At 43.5% G+C, this 11529-nt stretch overlaps 3 protein-coding genes and 1 long non-coding RNA gene across 7 annotated transcripts in view; 3 read left to right on the top strand and 1 right to left on the bottom strand.

Moving 5' to 3' along the window:
* Positions 1 to 149: 149 nt before the first annotated feature.
* On the top strand, positions 150 to 651 carry LOC117764754. Its single transcript, XR_004614432.1, has 2 exons — positions 150 to 371; positions 462 to 651. It is a non-coding gene; the product is annotated as an uncharacterized LOC117764754 (long non-coding RNA).
* A 552-nt stretch (positions 652 to 1203) lies between these two features.
* On the top strand, positions 1204 to 5573 carry lgalsla (lectin, galactoside-binding-like a). 3 transcript variants are annotated; one of them, XM_034590448.1, is made up of 6 exons: positions 1204 to 1608; positions 2499 to 2553; positions 3637 to 3720; positions 3926 to 4014; positions 4369 to 4552; positions 5047 to 5573. In XM_034590448.1, the coding sequence occupies exons 2-6, from the start codon at positions 2515 to 2517 to the stop codon at positions 5188 to 5190; spliced, it is 540 nt and encodes a 179-aa protein (XP_034446339.1). In that variant the 5' UTR covers positions 1204 to 1608; positions 2499 to 2514; the 3' UTR covers positions 5191 to 5573. The 3 variants fall into 3 exon arrangements, with proteins under 3 accessions (XP_034446339.1, XP_034446331.1, XP_034446323.1); XM_034590440.1 differs by lacking the exon at positions 1204 to 1608 and having other exon boundaries at positions 2207 to 2553; positions 5047 to 5184; positions 5220 to 5573; XM_034590432.1 differs by lacking the exon at positions 1204 to 1608 and having other exon boundaries at positions 2208 to 2553.
* The window catches only part of tpcn3 (two pore segment channel 3), a 30749-nt gene continuing 21806 nt past the window's right edge, over positions 2587 to 11529 (top strand). The window contains exon 1 of one of the 2 annotated variants that reach the window (XM_034589255.1): positions 2587 to 2605. The gene's annotated coding sequence lies outside the window, so the exon portion shown is untranslated. Of the gene's footprint in view, positions 2610 to 11529 lie in introns of both variants that reach the window. The other variant, XM_034589246.1, reaches the window with a different exon arrangement.
* Positions 7650 to 10642, bottom strand: LOC117764646 (myelin and lymphocyte protein-like). Its single transcript, XM_034590593.1, has 5 exons — positions 10409 to 10642; positions 8520 to 8687; positions 8264 to 8389; positions 7826 to 8007; positions 7650 to 7782 (listed from the first exon to the last, which is right to left on the bottom strand). The coding sequence occupies exons 1-4, from the start codon at positions 10496 to 10498 to the stop codon at positions 7933 to 7935; spliced, it is 459 nt and encodes a 152-aa protein (XP_034446484.1). The 5' UTR covers positions 10499 to 10642; the 3' UTR covers positions 7650 to 7782; positions 7826 to 7932.

Here is an 11529-nt window from a genome sequence, read left to right on the forward strand (position 1 = left end):
TTTCCAAGGTTCTCGCTGCTTTTTCTCAACTTGTCACGTCACCGGATAACAAACTAAATGTAAACATGGAGACGATCTGTGTTCTTTTACATCTGATGAAATGATAATCATAGACGTCAGAATTGATTTCAAGTTGTCCAATGATAGTTGTTTTTATTACTTCCCTCTGTGGTTAAACACAGGAACGCCGATGATGTATCGTTAACGAAAGGAAACGGATCTGATTTTCTGTTCCTGAGTGAAGTTTGAACTCAAATCAAAAGTCTGTTGAACTGTGGCCTCATCACCTCGACCCGACGTTTTACACTGCAGCTTTACTTTAATGATCTTTTTGTCATGTAATAACGTAAACGTGAAGAGATGTGGTCGCTGTGGGCTCCTGTAGCTGCTCAGATGACTCCTGGGCGTGAAGTCACGTACGTGCACAGTGCGGAGGTCATCAAGATGTGATGCAGCCGCAGCTTCACACTCAACCTGAGAAACAAAAAGCATCAAATGTTCAGAAGTGCCTCCTGTCTGAGCTCCTCACTACAGTGTGCCTACCATACCACTGTGTGTGTCTGTGTGTGTCTGTCTGTGTGTGTGTGTGAGAGAGAGAGAATGTGTCTGGCAGCACGTCTGAGATGTCTTGAATAAAACAGGATAATGAAGCCACTTTGTTTGTTAGTTTGTTTCTGCTGCAGATTCTCGGTGTCAAACAATCCTTTAATTCATCGTAAATAAAGACGGAAATCAAACGTAAATATCTGTGATACCAACGCTGCCATCTTGTGTAGTGATCGTGAAGTGGAGCCTCGGTGTCAAGGTCCCGCCCACACATGCTCTCAGCCAATCCTGAGGCGGTCTCAGCTGTCAATCATGGCTGTTTTTATATCATCAAATAACATTCAAACCAAACTGATCGGAAACACTTGAGCAAACATCAGTGAGACAAGAACGACCTGAAATGGTCAGTGTCCCATCTGCTAACATGGAGGAGGCAGGGTCAATGACATGTACTGCAGCCAGCCACCAGGAGGCGATCCAGGTTATTTGGCTTCCCTCTCAAGGAGCTCTCATGTCGTCCATCTTTATTTTCAGTTTAATATTCAAACACACGTCCGTTGCCATAAGAATGAATCCGTGTCCAGTGGAGCGACGTCGCTCATCAGAGCTCGAATCTCCACCGACACTTTGAGTTCAAACACTCATAAATATCAGTCTCTGAATACGTCTAAGAAATCAGTGAAAGTTTAAATCTCACAAAGAAAGTGAAAAATAATTATTTGATCCACACTGAAATTTACCAAGTTCTTCTCTGACCCATTAAACCCAGTGAGTGTAATGGGAATCTGTCCAGTTGGGAATAATCCTGCTGATCAACAGATGAGAACATTCAGAGGTGAAGATCCGTCCTTTGAACCCGTTGACTGACGGGTGGAGTAATGACTGTGATGATGTGTCAGTGCTGCGCAGCAGGAAGAAACTCTCACAGCTTCCTGCTCCGACCTTTCCTCTGACCTCACCTCCTCCCTCCGGCTTCCTCCCATTCTCCTCCTCTTCATGGAAAAGGAAAGTTGAACATGAGGAGCAGCTGCAGTGAAGCTTCGTTCTTCAGCTGCAGACCTGGTGAGAAAGATTTGGTTTATTTCATGTTTTACGGTTTCTCTGCTGACTCAAATGAAACCAAGAGACTTAAATGAGTCGGTTGTTCTTCTCGTCAGTTAAACTCCGAACCAAACACACTGGCTCCTGAACCAAGTCCCAAACTAACACTTCCTTCCTGTTTGAGTTGATTTTCTATCACCGAGCCGTCACGTTCACTCATATCAAACTTTGACAGTTTGTTGTGATAGATTTACAGTTGAACTTCTGTCCTCGTCTACGTTGAAAACTCCTGCAGTGGATTTCAGACAGATCGTACGTTGGCTTAAAAACGAATTAGTTTATTTTGTGGACAGTACATTGATTTATGAAGCAAATGATCGGTCCACGTCCCATCTGCTAACTTGGAGGAGATGGAGTTTGTGACCTGTCCTGAAGCAAGTCACCAGGGGGCGATGGAGACGCTGTGGCTTCACTTTTGGGAGCCGTCATGTCGTCCATCTTTATTCACCGTGCAGATAGCGTACGGACCTGCAGGAAGCGACGCAGCACTTCTGCTCTTCTGGCCCAGACTAAATGGACGTGAACCTAAAGTGAAGCTTGACGTCAGTGAACGTCCATGTTCAGATTGATCCACACAGAAACTCTTTACTGTCCGGTTCAGATCTGGATCAACTGTTCACACTGAACATAAGAAAAGAAATGAAATAAAAAGGGTTTGAACCTGAGGAGGATTTAGTTTGTGTGGTTTGGTCTCAAGTTAAAGTTGAACAATGAGAGCTCTGTTCTGTGTGTGTGTGTGTGTGTCTGTGTGTGTGTGTGTGTGTGTGTGTGTGTGTCTGTGTGTGTGTGTGTGTGTGTGTGTCTGTGTGTGTGTGGAGGCAGGTTGAAGCTTCACTCTGCTCGTTTCTCAGTTTTCTGCAGATCAACATGACTGAAACACACAGAGTGACAGGACAGAGCAGGAGGGTGAGACAGACACACACACTCACACACACTCTCACACACACAGACACACACACACACACACACTCTACCTCTCAGCTCCACTTGTAGGATTTAGTTTCATGTTTGAACGGAAACCTTAGTTTGACTTTGTGACGTGTTGAACCTGTTTGTCAACAACGAGGTGGACGGAACAGAAAACTGCTACTTCCGGTCAGAACTAACAAAATTAAAGCTGCAGTGTTTAAAATATCTATAGTTCCGTGTGATGGTTAATTAGTCACCAGGTTAACAAAGTTAAAGGCGATTCTGACCACAACATTTGTATTTATAGATATTATGATAAATCATTAGCATGATTTACTTTGTTCACGATGATCATGTTTCTGATCTTTATCAAAGAAATGCTAAATTGTAACTTTTTTTGTTTTTCTGCCAAAACCAAAAGTATTTAGTAAATTAAGTTTTGAATTGAATCATTGCTTCTACACGTTTACTCAGTTATTCGTGGATACATTCTGCACCAAGCTACATCCTGACATTGTGTTGGGAAAGAACAGGAATGACTCTGTCTAACTTTGATCTGTTTCAAAACCTTTTATGGGACTGAACTGTCACAGCCTCGTTCTGCAGAGCGACGCTTTGAATCAGCTGCCTTTATTTTGAAGGGACATCTGAGCTCAGACCGAGACAGCACGTGAGGGTCACACGGTCTGAACCATGTGACCAGTGACGTCACCGTGTTGTTTTCCCCGAAACACTAAAACTTTATTTTAATATTCTTACACAAAGGAAATCTTTATTCGCGAATTTTTTTTTTTATCAAGAAACAAACAAATACATTTAAAATAAATGAGTTTTTTTTATGTATGTGTATTTTGTTTACACTGAATGATAAATAACATCAAAGTTGTAGAAACTAAATGTGAATTTAATTAATTTAATAATGTAGAAATGTATTTAGTTTGGTGGAAACTGGATTAAAAACACAGAATCAAATGCTGATTGTTAGAATTTCAGGATCTTAATATTTTCTTTCACAAACAGAAAATAATGAAATAATAAAATGTGAGAAAATAGCAACACTTACATGTTTTTGTTTTTCAGAGATGGGGCATTCCACAGCGGAGTGTGGCCGATGGAAGTGAAGCCAGCGTCCGCTCAGCTGATCCAGATGATCACAGACGTCTGGTGAGACAAACACAGACGTTATTAAAAGACCAAAACCTGTAGAACACGATTAAGAGTTAATATCTCCACCGACAAATTCACCACGTCCAGAAAACATGAGGAAATAAACCTGTTGGTTATTCACAGCGACATTTTTCATTCAATAAAATAAATAATGCTTGGACCGAAGCCTGGATCCAGTCGACTGATCCGTGTGTGTGTGCAGGTGGTTCCGTTCAGAGGTCACATCACAGGTGGGATGCGGCCGGGGAAGAAGGTGGTGATGGTGGGCGTGGTCGACTCTCGCCCCGACAGGTAAACACACCATGTTCATGTTTCCTCTTAGAAAAGAAGATGCTTCAGAAGCTGCCTGAGAACAATCAGGTTTTTAATTCTCTTTTCAGTCTCACATTGATGCCGTGAAAGTTTTCTGTACGTTCACGAGCTCACTGCAAACAGGAAGTGCTCCTTGCTGAGTCAGCATCATTTTAATGACTTAATGCAAACACATCAAGAGTTAAAAGAAAAGTGGCTGAAAGAAAATGAACAGCAACGTCCTGTGTCTGATATGAAAACAGTTATATCACAGTCGTGAGTCTCATCGCCGGAGTTCGCTGTGTCCTCGCTACCGTTCACGTTGCTTCATGTGAGTAACGCGTTGTTCCTCAGGTTCTACGTCGCCCTGACATGTGGCCGCGGGACGTCCAGGGAGCCTCCGCCTGATGTCGCCCTGGAGCTCTGCGTTCGATTCCCAGACCGACAAGTCCTGCGCCGGGCGTGTGTGTCCGGGTCCTGGGGAGACGTCGACACATCGGTTCCCTTCTTCCCCTTCATCAGAGAGCAGCCGTTCAAGGTCCCAGCACCAGAACCACACCACAGAACACAGTCAATGAACATGGACGACATGACGGCTCCACTAACGTGAAGCCAAAGAGTCTCATCGCCCCCTGGTGGCTGGCTGCAGCATAGGTCATACATGTTTGTCAAAGATGGTTTCTGTCATTTCAGGTCGTTCTTATCTCACGGACGTTTCTTCAAGTGTTTCCGATCAGTTTGGTTTCAATTAGTTATTTGATGATATAAAAACATGATTGACAGCTGAGACTGACCCGAGCGGGTGAGTGGGCGGGACCTCGGTACCACTACTGCACGTATTCTGACTCCGAATGTCCGTCATCACCACAAGGTGGCAGTGTTGGTATCTGAGACATTTTATCGTACAATGGGAGGAAGTGGAGACGTGTCGTCCATCTTTATTTACAGTTTGTTCTTCATCAAACAGTGGGAATCAGATCACCGATGTTTTTATATCACGTGTCTGAAACTAATCAAACGTCTCTGCTGCAGATGGAGATCCAGTGTGAGCAGAGTCGGTTCCGTGTGTTTGTGGACGGACAGAAGCTGTTTGACTTTCACCACAGACTCACGGCACTCAGCGATGTCGACACGCTGTGGATCAAAGGTCATGTCAGCGTCACCAAACTGGCGTGAACGGACGTCGCTGTCGAACACGATCGGCTGCTTGAGCCACGCGTGACCAGGACTCGTCATGTGATCGTTCACATGGAGCAAAGTTTATGAAAGTGACTTAGTTTATTTACTTTGTTACATTTATCTGAAGGTTTAGTTTCTTTACAAACTGAGATTTATACACAGAAAACAAAAGAACCTATAAAATATGATGATTTATTTTTGTTTAAATGACAAAATACAAAAGATTGTAAGTTTTATGTGATGATTAAATATTTTTCTCCTTAAGTATTTGAATCCGTTTAGATTTTGAGGTCCAGATTATCCTTGGGACAATTTTTTTTATGTGATTAATGTATATATATATATATATATTTTAATATAAAATTATAAAGAAATCAATAGTTGCAGCCTGTTACGTCAGAGTAAACGAGAAGCTGCTCATGTCCCTGTGGTGCAGCGGTTTGACCACAGGGGGGCAGCAGATGTTGGGTTTGATCCGGTGAAAACATGACCTCAGTGGTGGAGGTGAAACGAGGAAACAAGATGCTGGAAGATTGTTTTCTGAAACATCACTTCATTGCTTGAACAGAACCAACTGACAGTATTTGAGATAGAGTCGTCTGTTGTGCGTCTGTTGTGTGTGATTGTTGGCTGTTGTGAGTCGTTGTCGCTCAGACGCTGCAGCTTCACTGAGCTTCTTCAGTTTCATGGAGATGCTCCAATATTATCACCTGCTGCCTCCGCTCATCCATTATACATCAGAGCCACAGTTCAGTGACCAGCCAGTGTGTGTCTGTGTGTGTGTCTGTGTGTGTCTGTGTGTGTGTGTGTGTGTGTGTGTGTGTGTGTCTGTGTGTGTGTGTGTCCTGTATTTACTCCCTGTCATACTCCATTACAGCTGGTTTCATGTTCTCTGCTGTTTACAGTTTAAAGACCTGAATTCTTCATCATTCCTCCAGCGTCTTATTCAGTTGAATCAGGTTATAACAACATCGTTAAATGTCCAGTGCCATCGTACAGCTCCGTTTTATACAGTGTAGAAATCGTACAGCTCCGTTTTATACAGTGTAGAAATCGGACTTGTAAATACAGTAACGTGTCAGGAAAGTGATCCCACTTCTAATTACTACAAATGAACTCGTGGAGCTTAAAGGTCACATGTCAGTTGTTATTTCTCACAGACTGTAAATAAAGATGGACCACACGTCTCCAGAAATGAAGCCAAAATATCTCGGATACAAACGCTGCCATCTTGTGGTGACGTCATTTAGAGTCTGTGCAGTAGTGGTGGGGGATGGAGCTGCTGAATCGATTCACGCGATCGACCAATCACAAGTCAGTTGCTGTAGATCCTCTCTCACCTTTAGCCAACGCTAGCATTCGTTCTGTTAGCTCTCGTCTTTGCTTCTCCTGACGTTAGCTTCGTTAAGGCTCCAGCTGCTGAGCGATGGAACCATTTCAGTCAGTGAATAATTGATGGAGCTGCTGACCCCCCCCTGTCCAGTGTTTAGTTCTCCTCAGTGTGTGTGTGACCTCTGACCTTTCTGCTGCACCTGATTGCGCTGCTCATCAAAGATTCACCACCTGTCAGCGGCCATCATCAACCCCCCCCCCCCCCCCCCCCCCCCCCCCCCACGGTGTCTCCTCGGAGACGTCCATCACACGACGTGGTGACGCTCTGAATAAATGACGAGGGTCGACATTTACAAAAGCCCGGTTTGTTCTCAACGGTGTAAAGTAGTTTAGTCGGAGCAGGTGATCGGGGCCAAGGTTTAGCAACACATTAGCTACAAGCTAGGTTAGCTCAAGTAGCTAAGTTAGAGCTGTTGTTAGGACCAAGGTTTATCATTAGCAATAAAACCTTATTAGACAGCTGTTTATTATTCGATATAAGAGCTAGGTTAGCTAAGCTAGCTCAGAGCTGATTATCAAAGATTAATCTAACGTCAGAAACACGTTAGCTTCGTATCAGAAATAATATCCATCCATGCTAACAGTCAAAATGCATTTTATTTGTTTGTGTAGATTTTTTAATAAAATTATTCAAAATATATTTCAAATGTTAAAACAAACTTATTCATTTCACAATTAATTCAATACTTTCAAACATTTACAAAAACTAAGCTGTCGGTTATGAACTGTAACAAAAGAAAAATCATAATTTACATCCTGGTTCACTTTCTGTTTCCACATCAAAGCTTTTTAGAATCAGTTTGACAAAGTTTATAAAAATATAAAAACCGTCACATCAGAACCTTTTTAATTCAAATATCATATATTAAAGTATCAGTGGATAAAATAATAAAACCCCTCAGAAACACAGTTAAATGTCTGTGACACGTTTATCTAATAGGTTCAAGTTGTTTTCAGATGTTTTAATGTGGATCAGATTAAAGTTTGACTATGAACATTGCAGTATTTGTACTTCATGTACTTACTTTACAGTAAAGCATCGGAGTACTTCTCCAGGTGTTTTCAATCCGTTTCAAATGAGCTGGATTATTACTCTGTCTCACATCATCTCGTCCACGTCAGTATTTACAGCGTCAGTAGAAACGGAGTCTGTCTGTTGTCTGAGGAGCTGAAGTGTCTCTGTGACCCAAACCGCCAGCGCCGGCCTCGACTGTCGTTCACCAGCGCAGAGTGGGACGATCCAGATGTTGCTCCGCGGCCTCCTCTCCGAGCAGAGAGGAGATCTAAAGCCTTCACCACCAATAAGAATCTGCTCAGTTCTGGTTCTGCTCTGCAGGGAGGAAACGTCTAGAAGGATTTCCACCGGATGGCCGACAGGATGGTGTGGATGAAGTAGAGCAAAGTCGCCACGTACGAGAAAACCTGAAGAGACAGAAGAAGAAGAAGAACGTCAGTATCGAAGATCAAGAGACGCAAAACTAAGAAGAGACAAACAACACATTCAGAGAGACAGGAAATCACAAAACATCTGTACTGGAAACATCTGTATTGATGCCATGAGCGGACCAATGGCGGCTCAGCAGGTTCTTGTGTGTGTCGACCTCAGACCTTCAGGTTCTAGATTCTCAGCCTGATCTTCGTTTCACTGGTTTTAATCATCACGTTAAACTCGACTCACCACTGCAGAGATGTCCAGCTGATAGTTCTGTAACTTTGTCCCGTCCTTCATCTCCAGAGTCACTTTGGCCAAAGCCACTGAGGCGCTGAGGTAGAAGAAGGCGGCGATGCCGTGATACGCAAAGTCCTGACAGAAGAAGAAGAAGAGGGAGAGGGAGAGAGAGAACAAGGGATGGAGTCATCACACAAAGTACTCGGTTACTTTTCACCACTGGACGTGAGTTAATGATCTGATTCAGGATCAGTGGACGTCTTACTGCTGCGGCCCAGCTGCCTCTGTTGTGATGACCCCCGCAGGTGAACACCAGCATCCAGATGAAGGTCATGACGAAGCAGAAGACGGAGACGAACATGACCCAGCCCTGAGGATTCGCCGGCACCACCAGCGTGCACGCCACCAGGATCCACACCAGGCCGCCGAAGATCTGCAGAACGGACCAGAGACACGAGGGGAGACGTCACCATGGCAGCAGATATTAATCAGACTTTCTGCAGCGAATGTTTTCGTCTTTGAATCATCTGCTGATTATTGTCTCATCAGAAGTTTAGTTTCACATCTTGTTCAGTGAGAAGAACCAGTTTAAATCATCATGTTTCAGTGTCTCTGCTTTAGAAGAGAAGTGGATCATCGGTGTAGCAGCGGATTCTGTTTCTGTTGATCGGACTGAACAGTGAATTAACTCGTTTAAACCTGGTTCAGGAAAACCTGCAGGAAAGTGTCGGATCCGGATTCTTCAGTCTGGTTCTCTGACTCAACTTGAACTGACGTGAACCTGAAGCTTCATGAGTCACAACAGATGAACTTTGTTCTTCCTCTGAAGACAGAAATCTTTCCTCTCATATCTGATACGTGACGTCTTATCACTTCACTTATTTCAACTTGTGGCGTCTCCATTATTTTGTCGTCTCTCCAGCTCTGGTGTTCCTGCCTTCGTTCACCCTACACCTCTGATGATTGATGATCTACATTATTCATGCAGCTCCACCCTCCTCCACCTGCTGCCGTGTGTGTGTGTGTGTGTGTGTGTGTGTGTGTGTGTGTGTGTGTGTGTGTGTGTGTGTGTGTGTGTGTGTGTGTGTGTGTGTGTGTGTGTGTGTGTGTGTGTGTGTGTGTAGATTCCTCCTTCTTCACACATGCCTACGTTTCTTGACGTTCATTTCATATCAGCTCTCGGCTTCATTCTGATCTCTTGACTCATTCTAGGAATGTCTGCTGTCTCTTAACGCTTGTGACCTCTGACCTCTGAAGATTATTTTCCTCTGAACTCTTTTGTCCACATGAAAAACCATAATCATCATATCTGACAGAAAGTGATTTTTAATAAACCAAACTACAAACATGATAAAATGATTCAGGTTTGAGTTTAAGGTTTAAGGTTTAAAGTTAAACAGTTAAACTTCTTAACGTCTTTATTTCATGACTCCAAGGTTTTAAGGTGATTGTGCATTTTTTAAAGTTTGTAAGAAAATTGGTTTAAACAAACATTACAAACACTATAAAATCTTAAAAAGCATCAGACTCCAGTAAAGCATGTAACAAAATGATGCTTTTAATTAAAACACAGAGAATTAATTTCATGGTTGAGATTATGACGAACACAGTTTTGGATTGAGAGTTAAAGTGGAAATATTTTGACAGATGAAGTTTGGATTGAGCAGATTCACATGAACTGTGAATCTGCAGCAGAAGATGGTTCAGTAATAATTTAATAACGCAACAGGAAACCTGCACATCGGCCGGAACTGGAAATAACTACAGGTCGTTTATCTCCAAAAGGTTTTGGTTGAAGCAAGAAGAGAAATTCAGGGAATGAATTTCTTTTGGTTTTAGAAAAGTATTTAAAATCCATTTGTGTTTTCTGGCTTGTTTTAAGTAAATACAATCTAAATAAAACTTAATAACTTGATGATTTTTGTTAAATAAGTTCAAACAGAAAAGAGCCTCAGTCTCCACACAACGAAACAACTCAGTTTCTCTTCAGTCCCTCGTGACATTTATCTTGTCTTTGGTTTGTTTGATGCGAAATCGTTAAAAAAAGGATTCACCGAATTTAATCCGCGCGTAAAAGTGTCCGCACCGCGCGTAAAAGCTGCGTAAAACCGCGCACACAGACGGATCTCACTGGGAAAAGCTGCTGTTTCTTACCAGTTCTGGCAGGTAGAGGATGTCGGGGATGGTCGTACATATTCCGATCCCGCGGGGGAGGTTTCCCATGGTGGCGGTGCTGGAGGCCATGATGCTGCGGCTGCTGCTGCTCGGACTGACGCGGGTCTCACAGCCGCTGCAGTTTAAACCTGAAGGAACCGACTGGAAAAACCGGAATCCCCCATCGGCCGCGCGGAGGGAGGGAGACACGAGGCCCGGACACGCTCCGGAGCTGCTGCAGGTTCAGTGATGGAGGATCAGCGAGAAACACTTATCAAGACCCGCGTGACTCATCCATCACCATGACGACACCTCTGCTTCCATCAGCAACAACGACAGCTTGAATGGTAACAGGGATTAGAACAAAGTCTGAACTTTCTGTTTCCTTGTAGATGTGAATCAGAATACGTTCATTTCTTCTTCTTCTTCTTACTCTTAATATTATTGTCATCACATAAACTCCTGAACAACACAGAGGAGCCGCCTGACGCCCGATCGGCATCGTCCACATTGTGCCACACAATAAGTTCACGTGCTGAATCTAAACGTGAAACTTCTTTTGTTGCAGTTGTGCAGCTCCTTCGGTTAAAGGTCGAGTTCAACGAGTTTAATTCTGCATCTTCTCAACTAGTTATAGGTCAAACAGTGAAGACGTTGGAGGGAAGGTCTGTTTACAACATCACACAATATCAGAGCCACAGTGACAAAGAGCTCTGGGTTTCAACCCGTCTTTCTCCAGATGTTCCTGTGAACCCGTTTCTGGAGAAAGACCTTCTCTAAGACGACTATATCACAACATGATACATGAACCACTTCTCTCCTCGTGTTTCTTGGCTCTTAAACGTTTTTACCTCAACATGTGACTCCTCTGTCAGAGCAGCCACTTTTATTGTGATCATACAGAGTCCTACACTGGTTTAAATTCACATATGAACACGTCTTCCTATTGTTTCAGTGTATATTAATATAAATGAATCAGCCTGTGACCCTGCAGCCCTTCACACCTCACGCAGTGTAAACAACAGAGCCATGGGAACAGCCAGCTTCTCGTTTGGCTGCACGAAGCCGCCGAGCAGCCGAGCTGTCGGACAAACACCTCCGACAATCACCGGGCTGGATCT

This window comes from Hippoglossus hippoglossus, chromosome 1 (assembly GCF_009819705.1).
Source record: "Hippoglossus hippoglossus isolate fHipHip1 chromosome 1, fHipHip1.pri, whole genome shotgun sequence".
Classification (NCBI taxonomy): Eukaryota; Metazoa; Chordata; class Actinopteri; order Pleuronectiformes; family Pleuronectidae; genus Hippoglossus; species Hippoglossus hippoglossus.